The 14,573-nt window shown below is 44.2% G+C and overlaps 1 protein-coding gene across 1 annotated transcript in view; it reads right to left on the bottom strand.

Moving 5' to 3' along the window:
* Nucleotides 1-14,573, bottom strand: part of STAB2 (stabilin 2) — a 332,513-nt gene that overhangs the window by 161,552 nt on the left and 156,388 nt on the right. Inside the window, exons 19-24 of the mRNA XM_073651531.1 lie at nt 14,468-14,530; nt 14,292-14,387; nt 14,077-14,163; nt 10,340-10,451; nt 6,180-6,360; nt 3,038-3,122 (exon numbers count right to left, since the gene is read on the bottom strand). Of these exons, the coding sequence (XP_073507632.1) occupies nt 3,038-3,122; nt 6,180-6,360; nt 10,340-10,451; nt 14,077-14,163; nt 14,292-14,387; nt 14,468-14,530 (624 nt within the window). The remainder of the gene's footprint in view (nt 1-3,037; nt 3,123-6,179; nt 6,361-10,339; nt 10,452-14,076; nt 14,164-14,291; nt 14,388-14,467; nt 14,531-14,573) is intronic.

The following is a 14,573-nucleotide window of genomic DNA, read 5'->3' as shown; positions in this document are numbered from 1 at the left end:
CACCAGACTATGGGTAAGAAACTTGTCCACATACAATGGTAGTGTGAGGACAGGCACACGATTAGGGATTTGGTAATACAGCCTTAATGGGAATTATCCCCTTTCCCCAGTATTATCTGGCATATGTCACCACAAGTGGTATAGGGTTAAGGCTGAGGAGGCACTTGATAACATTATGTAATATAATCTTCTGGTCCCATTTATTGGCCACGGTAGGCTTATCACCTGTTTCTAAGTACAGACCACCATGTTATTTAGATAAATGGGATTTATTAATTTAAATCTCCCTTTTGTGTGCATTTTAACACAATCCCCTTCAGTTGGTCTGGTGTAGGGGTGTTTTCCAGCATTACCATTGGGTTCAACACTGTTCTGCCTAATAAAAATTTGGTACTAATAATGATGTATGTGTGACACCCCAGGGGTCTGGTTGCCACAGTGATAGAGATATTACGTCTGAGAGCAGGTGGGAGGTCCTTTGGTCAGGGATCTTGTGCATGCCACACCTCCTGCCCAGTCTTGGGAGGGGAAGGACTTCCCCTATATAAACCCGGGGCTGAGGCAGAGTGAGTGAGAAAGAAGACAGAACAAGAGTAGAGAAGAGAAGCAGCATAGCAAGAAACATCAGGAGCTCTGTGGGGAGCAGTGTTACAACGAGTCAGGGGCTGGCAGCTACAGAGCTCGCCCTGACTGAGAAGATTTCTTACCGGACCCGGAGTCCGAGGCTGTGGGGACTAACTCCTACCCAGCAGCAGAAACCGTCCGGCAGAGGATTTCAGGTCCTCTGGCCCAGAAGCCCGAAGGCACGGTCACACGCGTGGGACCAGCACCGCCATCGTGGAGCGGAAGCCATTAGAAGGCCCCGAGTCACCGGCCATACGGGTGAGCACCACACGGTACACTCAGGGACGTGGGCTACTTATTCCCGCCTCTAGCAAGGTAGCCAGAAGAGTACAGTTAGTTGGGAAGGCCTACAACTCCGCCTGGCCAGGGGAGATCCCATCTGCTCAAGGACTGACCAGGCCCCTATCACTAGCAAGTACTCCGGGAGGGTCTATCTTTGTCACCAGTAAAGACCCTGAACTGCACCGCACCGTCTCTGAGTGGTTCCTGCTACCCCCATCATCCACGTCGGCTGCCCTGAGGCCATACCCCTCCCGTTGGGGGTTATACCATCCACGCTGCACCATCCTTCCACCGGCCTCAGCGGTCTGCCCTGCAGCGGCAGCTCCATAGCTGCATTCAACGGGTGGCGTAGTCACCAACCATCTACTGCTAGTACATCGCCGCTCAGTTTGACTCCCTGGGCGCGGACCGGGTCGCCGCCACGAGACTACTACCCTCAAGAGATCCGGCTCCGGGTAAGCTCCCGCGTGCGCAACGCAGCGCGACACAGGCCCAGGGGCGCGTCATATGTAATCAGGTAATATAATTTTTAATGGATGAAATAAAGTATATCTTTTTAGCTAGAACTCTATGTGCTCTGTTTTCTTTCGTGAAGAATAGCATGATGTGTTGCCATTATGTAACTTGTATCCTGCATTTTATAACAGTTTCCTCTCTCCAGGTTCCATATGTAATTTCCAATTGACTCAGGGCTGGTGGGTGGAGACTAGATGCTATGATGTCTCCTACATGCTAAAGCCTCAAAAAATTGATTTCCTGTTCTTTATTTCCTATAGCACACAAAAAAACAGCAGCAGCATTGAGAACATTTTACAATAGCACTGAGAAGTGTAGTTGTGAATCCTACACTTGGATTACCCAGCTACAATCTATACAATCTGTTTCTCTGCTTTGTAGCTAAATTTCACTCTGCTCCACTATCTCCTTCAATTTGCGATGTAACCTGACACTTCACTGTACTGGCTGTTCTTCATGTGTTGTATTTGAGCTGTTTTTTACAAGCGGATGGTGAATTCAGGAGATAGGGTTGAGGGAATGAAGTGGCTCATAAGTGTAAAAAGAAAGAAACATATTTCTCTGATAAAATATTATTACAAAATTATATTTGCATGGACTACTGATTTATGCAAAGATTGTTGAAAGTGCAGTTCCCATATAAAATACATTCACACTAACCAAAAATATATAGACAGTAAGGAAACTACTAAAAACTATGTTAATATATTGTTAAAAACAGGAATCAGAAGTACATTCATACGAAGCACGCTGTATACCTATAAAAGTCTTTTACTGAATATACCGTATTTTGCGGATTATAAGACGCACTCCCCCCCCCCCCAAATTTGGGAGGAAAAAGGGTGTGCGTTTTATAACGCGAACTTACGGTTTTACCTGGGGGGTGCGGCGTCGGATCGGGTCCCAGACATTGGTGGCGGTTGCGGAGGTAGCGGGGTGATGCTGTGAGACCCGGTGGTGGTGGGGTGATGCTGCAGCCCCATCCTCAAAAGCCTGCGGTGAGTGGAGGAAAGGTTCCCTATCCCGTACACAGCGCTGTACTTTGGCAAAATGGCCGCCGGAGCATGAGCAGATCGAGATCTCGGGAGACAAGATCTCGGGAGATGAGATCTTGTCTCTCAAGATCTCGATCTGTGCATGCTCCAGTGGCCATTTTACTGAAGCACAGAGCTATGTACGGGATAGGGAACATTTCCTCCGCTCACCGCCGGCTTCTGAGGACGGGGTCGCAGCATCGCCCCGACACCACCGGGGCCGGCAGCATCGCCCCACCACCACCGGGGCCCGCTGCATCGCGCCACCCCCACTGGGGCCCGCTGCATCACCCCGCCACCGCTGCACCCAACCTCTGCTCACCGCCAACTTCTAAGGACGGGGCCCGCAGCATCGCCTGGCTCCTGCCTCCGCCGCCAATCTCCGGTATGTGTGACCCCCAGCTCCACCACCGCTGTCCCCCAGGTGAAAAGGATTCTAAGGCTCACCATTTTATTTAAAAAAAACAAACACTTTTTCCTATTTTTTCACCCCAAAATTTGGGGTGCGTCTTATAATCCGCAAAATATGGTAGTAAGGAATAAGCACCACAAATATTCATTTAAGAGTAAGATCAACTCACGTTAGCATTGCAGGATGAAACCATACAGGGATTTGTTTCTTTGCAATTCACACCATCACCATCATATCCTAATTTACAAACACAACTGAAAGAAAAACAAGTATCATTGTTACTTATTATATAGATCCCTAGCCGGATGGAAGTATGTCTAAAGAAAAATTATGCAACTTTATAATATATTATGTGTATTATTCCTCATTGTATTTGCTTTCTGTCATTGAATGAAAACATTCTTAGGCTATGTGCACATGTTCATGATTTGAAGCAGAAATTTCTGCAGCGTTTCTGCATCTCCTTGGCAGGAAAAATGCTGCAGAAAAAATGTGCGCTTTGTCACGATTTTGTCACGTTTTTTTAATACGTTTTTGTACATCAATGAATGCTTTTTGAAGCTAAATAAAGTTATTTGAAAGGAACGTGGGACAACCCTTGGATTACCTTCAGAATAGGGGTGAGTATATTGGTTAATTTAAATGATTCAAGAATGTGTCTGTTGTATTTCAAATAAAGTGTTTACTCTGTGTCTGTGTGTTTATTTAACTCTCTACTTTAATTAGGTTTTGTAATGAAAGGGTCTGATTGACACCTTGTCATCACCAAACAAAAGAGCTAGGTGTTAGCTAATCCCATTCACCCAATTCCCATTCATGTATGTAGCATTCCCATTCATGTATTTTCTGGGGCAGCTGAAAGCTGCTATTTTTAGCCTAGGAAGGTGCCATTAGGCAAACATGTTCCCTGGCTTTAATAACAGCTCACAGCTGTTTCATTAGCTGCTATGTCCTCCCGGGACTCAGCAGCGCATTTTTGCTGCGTCCAAAACGCGGTGTTCTAATGCCGCACTTTTGTTGTCGGTACAAGTGAATCCACCGCATATAATGACACTTCAATCAGCCAAAATCTGCACTGGAGACTAGCGTGTCCGCTACAGAAATTGACATGCTGCTTGTGAGTTTGGGTAGGTGGCCATGATCAGGAGCCGCTGCGGGTTTGATGCTGCGTGTTTATACAGTGTCAAACCCGCAGAGTCCAGATGTTACAGCATATTAGATGGGATTTCTAGAAATCCCATGTCCATTATGCGTGCATCTGAGGCTGCGGATCACCCGGGGACACTGACATGCGGTGAGTCTTTCAGGACCGCAGCATGTCAAATTCTCTTGCGGAATCGCTAATCTCCGTAACTGAAATTTGACCACTAGAATGTATTGAATGCATTAAATCTGTATGGTTCAGTGAACACATGTGAATTTACCTGCGTTCAATAGAATGCAACATTTTGGATGCAGCAAAAATATGCGTCCAAAGCGCTGCTAAGTCTGAATCATGGGCACAAAGCCTAAATTTTTTTTAAAAAAATGGCATGGGCTCCCGCGTCATTTTTATAACCAGCAGAAGGAAAGCCGACCGCTGAGGGCTGATATTAGTAGCCAGGGAAGGGGCCATTAGCCAACAATGTTCCCTGGCTATTAATAACAGCTCAGAGCTGTTTGCTTAGCCTTTACTGGCTAGATTACAAGGGGACCCCAGAAAGAAATTTACGTAGGGTCCCCCTATAAAATCTAACCAGAAAAGGCTAAACAGACAGCTGTGGGCTGATATTAATAGCCAGGGAGGGGGCCATGGATTCTGGCCCCCTCCGCGGCTAATAATATCACCCTCAGAAGTTCCATAAATAGCGCATCCTTAAGATGCGCCAAATCTGGCGCTTAGCCTCCGCTCTTCCCACTGCCCTGTAGCGGTGGAGAGTGGGGTAATGGGGTTGGGGTTCATGTCAGCCTTGTATTGGCGGCTGACATGAAGCCCAGGTTAGTAATGGAGGGCGTCTATAAGACCCCCCATTACTAACCGCGCAGTAAAGTTTTTGCCACTTTCAATAAAAGACACGACCAAAATAAAGTATTTTAATGAAATAAAAATATACACGGTTTTAATAATTTTTTAATTATACGCTCAGTCCCCGAAGCCCTCGATCTTCTGTAAAAAAATAAAATAAATAAAAAACAACCGTATACCTCACCTGTCCGCCGTCACGACGCAATCCAGATTGTCCCTCGGCGATCTGGGTCACTTCTACAGCAGTGATATCAGCAATCACTGATCTCACTGCTGTGGAAGACAGCAATGTACACTGACAGGGGTGTAATCACTCCTGTCAATGTATATGGCTCTGCTGCAGGAGTGAGGTCACTTGGGGGCTGATCAGCCCCGGTGACCTCAGCATCAGTGGTATGTGGGAACATTCTTGAGAATGTTCCCACGCAGCAGCGGTGCCATAAAGTGAGGTCACGTGAGCTCTCAGTTGATCTTCAGCTGAGAGCTCACATAACCTCAGGTCCTGGCAGCGCAGCGATGTACACTGACTGGAGCGTGTTCAAACTGTCATCTCCAACAAAGGCTAAGTTTCAGTAAGCGTGTTCAATACTTTTTCCCTGTGTCATATCTCATTATTTCATATAACTTAATTTATCTTTACCTGTGTGGATTGGATGGGCTGGTACCAACATCTGAAGAGAATTTCATGTTATTAGCACCTTTAGAAATATATTTCTTATAAAATTGGTGACATGCTCAATACTTATTTCATCTGCTGTATATATATATATATATATACAGTGAAGGAAATTATTGCTGTTTTTGTAAGTTTGCCCACTGACAAAGACATGAACAATCTATTTGCAGATCATCTCTAATGATTTAGAGATGATCTGCAAAGAGGAGTGGACCAAAATTCTTCCTGACATGTGCGCAACCCTCATCATCAAGTACAAAAAACATTTAAGTATTAAGTGTTGTTTGCCAGAGGGATTAAATACTTATTTCTCACTGCAAAATGCAAATAAATTTATCTAATTTATACAATGTGTATACAATGTGATTTTCTTGGATATTCTATCTCTCAATGTTAAAATTAACCTACCCTTAAAATTATAGACTGTTCATGTCTTTGTCAGTGGGATCAAATAATAATCAGCAAGGGATCAAATAATTATTTCCTTCACTGCATATATATATATATATATACACACAGATAGAGCAACATAGCATAAAAATAAGGTACAGTAACTATTTAATTATTGAAAGTTTTGCAGCTCAGATGTTCAGCACTTTGTGAATACAATATTAGCACACTTAGGAGTACCTGGGTGATCCGTTGCTGTATATACAGTCTGCATGAGCGTGACAGAAGGGAATAAGGGGTCCACAAGTAGTAGTTCTGCTATCACAGAATTGTCCTGCATAACCCAGTTTGCAAGATCCACTCAGGCAGCTACCATCACTGTCTATATGGTTATTGCATCTTCCATGGACACATCCACATTCTGAGGCCAAGTAACAATCCATTAATATTTTGATTCTTATTTTTAACAATAAATGTTTATTTGCAGATGAAAAACAACCTATCTGATATTAATCAAAGCCTAATAATAATGCTCCAGCTATTTTGTGCAATACTGTACAGTGGTTTGCGAAAGCATTCACCCCCATTGGCTTTTTACCTATTTTGTTACATTACAACTTGTGTTTAAATATTTTTGTAATCCGATTTGTGTGTGATGCATCAGCACTAAATAATCTGAGTTGGTGAAGTGAAGTGAGACAAATATAGGCGTAAATTAAATTTATGGGATCAAATCAAATAAATAAAAATTGGCATGTGTATATGTATTCAACAATGCAAGGAGACATCACAGAGACCATAGGTAAACATGAAGGAGCTGCAGAGTTACCAAGCAGAGACTAGAGAGTCTGTCCATATGACCACAATAGGCCATACACTCCATAGAGGTGGCCTTTATGGAAGAGTGGTCAGGAAAAAGCCTTTACTTACACACAAAAATTGTAAGGCTCATTTTGAGTTTGCCAAAATTCACGTGGGAGACTCTCCAAATGTATGGAGGAAGGTGCTGTGGTCAGATGAAACCAAAATTGAACTTTTTGGCCACCAAGGTAAATGCTATGTCAAAGTAAACCAACACAGATCATCACCCCAAGAACACCATCCCTACAGTGAAACATGGTGGTGGCAACATCATATTGTGAGGATGATTTTTTGACAGCAGGGACAGGGAAAATGGTTCAAGTCGAGGGGAAGATGTAAGGTGCGGAATACAAGGATATACTTGAGCAAATCCTGTTTCTGTCTGTCAGTGATTTGAGACTGGGACAGAGGTTCACTTTCCAACAAGACAAGTAACCCAAGGCATACTGGTAAAGCAACACTCGAGTGGTTCAAAGGGAAATGTGTAAATGTTTTGGAGTGGCCTAGTCAAAGCCCAGACCATAATCAAATAGAGAATATGTGGTCAGACTTGAAGATTGCTGTTCACCAGAGGAAACCATCTAACTTGAAAGAGCTGGAGCAGTTTGACCTTCAGGATTGGTCAAAAATCCCAGTGGCAAGACGTGGAAAGCTCATAGAGACTTATCCAAAGCAACTTGCAGCTATAATTGCAGCAAAAGGAAGCTCTTCAAAGTACTGACTTTAGGGGGGTGAATAGTTACGCATACTGAGGTTTCAGTTATTTTGTCCTATTTGTTGTTTGCTTTACAAAAAAAGAATACCAAATATTCATAATTGTAGGCATGTTCTTTACACAAACTGATGCAAACCATGAAAAAAACTGTGAAATTTCAGGTTGTCAGTTAGGTAAACAAGAAAAATGCCAAGTGGGGATGGAGGGGAGGGAGGGGGGCGAAAGTAAACCACTGCTTAAGTAATAAAAATATGTAAATTAAATATTACTGCATATACAGTTTATATACTGCATTGAATCTAGTTACCATTCATAGGTGACATATATAGTAAAATGCTATCATTCTTATAGTAAAAGGGATTGTCTGACCTTAGGCTACAAGTCTGCACTCTATGTGACTTCAGACTTGTGAATCCTCACAGTGCATGCACTGCGCACTGTGAGGATTCTCTGGTGCCAGGAGCAGGCAGTCATATGTCGGCAAGTATGAGATTTGCATATTTCCAGCCACATCTCGACTAGACGGCTTCGCTCAATACACTTGCTTTGAGCAAGGCCGCGCAAGTCACATGCATGCAAATCGTCTACTTGTAGTCATGCGCCTGCCATTCCCGGGGCCAGAGAATCCTCATAGCAGTGCGCGATGTGAGGGTTCACAAGTCTGCAATCACATAGAGTGACTGCAATCTTCTAGCCTAAGGCCAGACAGCTCCTTTAAAGTGATTGTCTACTACAAGCACAACTCCTCCTAAATACTATAGTCCCCAATGTAAAATAAAAATACACTATACTCATCTCTCAAACTGGCATCATTCCAGCGATGTTGGCATTGCATCTCTTGAGGCTTGCATGATATTATTATGAGGCCTGCAGTCAATCAGTCGCTAATGGGCTGCTGTGTTCTAACTTCCTTTGGACGAACCTCAGACGTTTGAAAGAAAGGAGAGCGCAGCAGCCAATTAATGACCACTGATTGGCTACAGGGCTCACATGTCATGCAATCCTTGGGAGACCTGGCACCGACACCGCTAGTATGATGCCAAAACGGGAGGTGAGTATAGGGTATTTTTATTTTATATTGGGGAATATAGTATTTAAGAAGGGGTGGTCTGGGTAGCAGACAACCGCATTAAGGTCATTATGAATTACAATAGGATATAGACAATCTTGATATAGAATGCATATATTCGAGCATTATGGCAGACGCTTCTAGTTTCATATAAAGTGGAGAAAATAAGTACTTGATACACTGCCGATTTTGCAAGTTTTCTAACCTACAAAGAATGGAGAGGTCTGTAATTTTTATTGTAGGTACGCTTCAACTGTGAGAGACAGAATCTTAAAAACATACATAATTAACTTGCATTTTATTGCATGAAATAAGTATTTGATACAATAGAAAAACAGAACTTAATATTTGGTAAAGAAACTTTCTTTGCAATTACAGAGGTCAGATGTTTCCTGTAGTTCTTGATCAAGTTTGCACACACTGCAGCAGGGATTTTGGTCCTCACCTCCATACAGATCTTATCCAGATCTTTCAGGTTTCGGGGCTGACACTGGGCAACATTGAGATTTTCTATGGGGTTCAGGACTGGAGACTGGCTCGGCCACTCCAGGACCATAAAATTCTTCCTACGTTAGTTGCCTTAGCTGTGTTTTGGGTCATTGTCATGCTGGAAGACTCAGCCATGACCCACCTTCAATGCTTTGACTGAGGGAAGGCGGTTGCTGGCAAAAATCTCATGATACATGACCCCATCCATCCTCCCTTCAACACGGTGCAGTAGTCCTGTCCATTTTGCAGAAAAGCACCCCCAAAGGATGATGTTTCCCCCACCATGCTTCATGGTTGGGACGGTGTTCTAGGGTTTGTACTCATCCGTCTTCTTACTCCAAACATGGCAAGTGGAGTTAATACCAAAAAGTTCTAGTTTGGTCTCATCTGACCACATGACCTTCTTCCATGTCTCTTCTGGATCATCCAGATGGTCATTAGCAAACTTCAAACGGGCCCAGACATGTGCTGGTGTGAGCAGGGGGACCTTGTGTGCACTGTAGGATTTTAATCTATGATGGCATAGGGAGTTACTAATGGTAATGTTTGACACTGTGGTCCCAGCTCTCTTCAGGTCATTGACAAGGTCTTCAGTGTAGTTCTGGGCTGATTCCTGACCTTTCTCAGAATCTCAGAATCATCCTTACCCCACTAGGCGAGATCTTGCATGGAGCCCCAGACCCAGGAAGATTGACAGTCATCTTGTGTTTCTTCCATCTTCTAAAAACCGTGCCAACAGTTGTTGCCTTCTCACCAAAGTGCTTGCCTATTGTCTTATAGCCCATCCCAGCCTTGTGCAGGTCTCCAATTGTGTACCTGATGTCTTTAGACGGCTCTTTGGTCTTAGCCATGGTGGAGAGATTGGAGTGTGATTGAGTGTGTGGACAGATGTCTTTTATACAGGTAACGAATTCAAGCAGGTGCAATTAATACAGGTGAATGCTGAGTAGGAGGACTTCTTAAAGAGCAACTAACAGTTCTCTGAGAGCTAGAATTCTTGCTGGTTGGTAGGTGATCAAAGATTTATTTCATGCAATAAAATGCAATTTAATTATTTAAAAATCATACAATGTGATTTTCTGGTTTTAAATTTTAGATTCTGTCTCTCACAGTTGAAGTGTGACATACAATAAAAATTACAGACCTCTCTATTCTTAGTAAGTGGGAAAAATTGCAAAATTGGCAGTGTATCAAATACTTATTTTCCCCACTGTACATTCTAGCTGCATTATTACATACATTTATAAATTACTATATAGAACTTACTTTTGTCACAGCGAGGGCCATACTTCCCTACATCTATACAACGCTGGCAGTTGGAGCCAACAAATGCCTCATCACAGATGCACGTCCCATTCCCTGTCATTCCATCCACACACTGAAACATAGAAAATAATATTATAAATAATATATATAATTGATAATAAAAATGCATAATAAAAGCCAATACCCATACTGAGTAATCAGGTAAATAATAAGGCAAGTTTTTCACACTAGCGTTCAATTAGCCATCAACTATTTGGCATGTATGGATTGATATATTTCTCAAGAAGTGCTCAATAAAATCTGAGAGTTCATTTGAAAATGGTAAGATATTCCTCAAAGACAGCAACAAAAAACTTTTACAATCGGCATGAGACAGTTGTGGCCCCACTTCCATTTGTCCATGGTGCAGAGAGTTTGGTATTTTTGATTTAGGCTAAATTCGGAATATGTTTGGTGTACATTTATTGTATGGTTTCCTGATATATACAGCATACAATTCTAAGATGCCAGTTTTGTTAGTCCTTAGTCAGTAGGAATTATATCTAGAATATCCATTGGACTAAATAAGTAACCAAAGTTGACATTTCATTACAATTTCTATATAAAATAATGCATAGGGACAATTCCAGAATTATACAACTTAATATACTTTATAACTTAGGTAAAGGACATAGTGCATTTTTGGCCACTATCGGTAACATAGGCTCATGTGATATGAGTCCGACAGTCAGAATAAATGAATAGGCATTTGTTAATGATAGGAACATTGTCTCAAATTCATCAAACTAATTTCACCAGTATAAATTGCTTTTAAAAGTCACAAATGGTTTTCTCAACTTGAAGTTGTGCAAAAATTTAGCGACCTTTGGCATTTTCACGCCATTTTCTCCCAGCTCTGACAGAATGGGCAGAGCTGGGACAGGACAGGAGTGCAGTGGCGGTGTGATGCCACAGCTCGTCTAATTCATAACAAGCTGTGGCATCCTTTCAGGGCCAGTGTCAGCAAGTGCCGGGGCCCTGGACCATCGGGGGGCCCACTCGTTATTGGGGCCCGGGCCGTTTCCCCGGCATCTGTGCAGGGCTGCCGGTGCTGTTCAAGCCCTGCTCTGCTTCACGCAGCAGCAGCAGTGTGCGGTCAGTGTGCTGCTGATTGGTGGAGCAGCAGCACACTGACCACACACTGCTGCTGCTGCGTGAAGCAGAGCAGGGCTTGAACAGCACCGGCGGTCCTGCACAGATGCCGGGGAAGCGGCCCAGGCCCTGATGGTGAGGGGGCCCCCCTGATGGTCCAGGGCCATGTGACACGCCTAAGGCCCTGCACTGCCACATGATTGAGGAGCTGGACGGGACACAGGCCAGGGGGCAGGTGAGCGAGCTTCCCCAATCCCCATATAAAAAATATTTCTAATATGTGTGTGCATGTATGATGTGAATATCTGTGTATGTCAGTGTGTATGATTGTGTATATATATATTTATGTCTGTTTCATATGTGTTTTTAAGAATGTGTTCAAATATGTATGTGTATGTATCTGTGCGTGTCTGCGCATTGTGTGTGTATGTGGCGCCCCTGAGGGTTCAGTCACCACAGAGGTACTGCATCTCACCCAGAGGTGTGGTATCTCACTCTCAGGTAAGGAAGGAGTATGGCTCAGGACCCTAACACCTGCATTCACTACACCACATTTCTGGGGGACAGGGCGAGATTGCTCCTACGCGAGAGCACAGTCCCTGATCCCTGGCTAGAGTGGGGGGAACCACCTAGAGAGGGGGACCCATGTAGTGGATGGGGTGGAGGAAGTAGATCCTGGGAGCACATGACAGAGAGAGTATAAAATAGAGACACCATCTTAGATCAGTGTAGAGTCAGTCAGAGGAGGAGAAGTGACAGGAGCAGGGGCTCTGTATGAGCTCTGCTCCAGAGGCGGGCCTAGCCTGTGAGGCCCAGGACTGAAGGAGAGAAGAGAGGAGAGGGAGCAGGAAGGCTCCAGGAGGAGAAGAGAAGGGACCCTAGGGGTATGGGCCGTGCAGAAAGCCACCCGTACACCCGCTGCTACCAGGAGGTAGAGGGGTCAGGCCAGATAAGGGGAACCGGTCCCTCAACTAGTGGAGAAACAACAAGGTTCAACTAGAAACCGGAGGCTGCAGCATTTCATGTACTGTAAGCCATAGTCCACACCAGTCGCACTAAGAAGGTAGCCACATAGGACCCAGGGGATGGAACATACGTCGCCCGCCAAGGCCCGAGGGTACCGGATAGAAGTGTCACTGGGTGTGAGGTGCAGGGAGAAGGCCAGAGAAAGGACACACAGAAGGGGGTCCTGTTAAATACTCCGGAGTTACCTGGGGGTCGGCTGAAACCCTCACTGAGTGAGCACAGAACGATGAGGGCCGTTACGTGGGTCCCTGTAACCACAACTGCAATAACTATGAGTAAAGATCTTGGGACTGCATCACACGGACTCTGTGTTCATTACTGACTCCCTGCACTACAACCACCATCATCCACCCACACTGCCCTGAAGCTACACTCTTCCTGTGGGGAGTAATAATACCCTTGCTGCAATACCACCAGCCTCAGAGAACTGTTCCGCAGCGGCGGCCCCTTTAGCCGCACTCCACAGGTGGCGTAGTCGGACATTATAAAAACCCCTATACACAAATACTACCCTTGGATTGACCGCCCTGGGTCACGGACCGGGTCACCGCCACTGTGACTACAACCCCAGCATCTACCGGCCCCGCTCCGGGTACCCCATGGCCCAGGGGGCGCGTCATGTATATCTGTGTACCATGTTCATGTGTGTATGTGTGTGCATGCTCATGTCTGTGTAAAGTGTGTGCGTGTCTGCGTATTGTGTGCGTGTCTGCGTATTGTGTGCACATCTGCGTATTGTGTGCGTGTCTGCGTATTGTGTGTGCGCATGCGTGTCTGCATATTGTGTGTGTGTACGTGCGTGCGTATTGTGTGTGTGTGTCTGCGTACTGTGTGTGTGTGCGTGTCTGCCTACTGTGTGTGTGCGTGTCTGCCTACTGTGTGTGTGTGCGTGTCTGCATACTGTGTGTGCGTGAATGTCTGCGTACTGTGTGTGTGCGTGCATGTTTGCATATGTGAAGGATGAGGTGGCAGGCTGAGCCCTGTGTTGTATTCCTATATTTTTCCGCCGTATCTGTGCATCATGAATCGTGGTATGTACTAAAGGGGCCCACTGAGACTCTTTCGCCCGGGGGCCCACAAAAACCTGGAGCCGGCCCTGCATCTTTTAAACCACAAATCTCACTCCAGCATCTGAATCCAATGCGCCTCTCATCAAGACCAGTGTGAAAATCGATGGTCTTGATAAATCGGGGCCATTATGAAAAAAAAAAAAACATACACCACATGGTATACATTCTTTTCGGTGTCTCTCTGTATAGAAAAACCCGGTTTGCTGTGCTTTTCTTTACAGGTGAACGAAATGCACACTCATACCGGCCAGACAAAGAACAAAGAGTACAATTTTGGTGTCTGCTTGGTGAATGAGGTCTATGAAATTGTTAAAGTGTATATTGAGAAAAGCTAAGGATGTATACTTTAGGTTAATTGCACCAATTCACTGTGATCCCAGGCTTAAACCTGCAGAATTATAAATGCAGCTCTGGATTAGGCTATAACTCAGGAACAGAACAGATAAAGTAATAGAATGTTATATATGTTTAAATAGGCTTCACTCAATCATTTTAAGACATGCAATCTACCTTTCCATTTCCTGAGCATGGGTTAGTAAAGCCACCAGGACAAGGTCTGCATTCAGGGCCATGGAATCCTTTGCAACACTTTGGTACCTTAAAGAGGATCATAAGCAATATAAGCATTAAATAGGTTTAAAGACTTATTTTCAACAAATTATTTTATTAATTCACACAAAATTACATGAATGGGGGCAATACTGGTATCAAAGAAGCAGACTTACCGGTACGGATATGTTGCAGAATCTTGAGCATCCAGCCAAAGAAATCTCGCTATCCATAACAGATCTTTGGAAAGTACATCTATGTGAAAAGAGAGACTGCAAGCAAATAAGAGATATGTTATACCAGTCCATAACCTGTAGAAGTTTCAGCAAGTTGTTAATGACATAGATCTTACTGTTTCTGCACTCCCCAGTGGACATCTACTGTAGAGGACCATCGCACAGGAAACACAGGAGCCCTATGTAAAAATACAGTTGTAAGCAGTATGCAGAACTGAAACA

The sequence above is a fragment of the Phyllobates terribilis genome, unplaced genomic scaffold, assembly GCF_046119375.1.
Source record: "Phyllobates terribilis strain yellow unplaced genomic scaffold, ASM4611937v1 Scaffold_11__3_contigs__length_659146591, whole genome shotgun sequence".
In the NCBI taxonomy this organism is placed as follows: domain Eukaryota; kingdom Metazoa; phylum Chordata; class Amphibia; order Anura; family Dendrobatidae; genus Phyllobates; species Phyllobates terribilis.
Note: the sequence above shows the minus strand (reverse complement) of the source record. Positions and strands in the feature narration are given on the sequence as shown.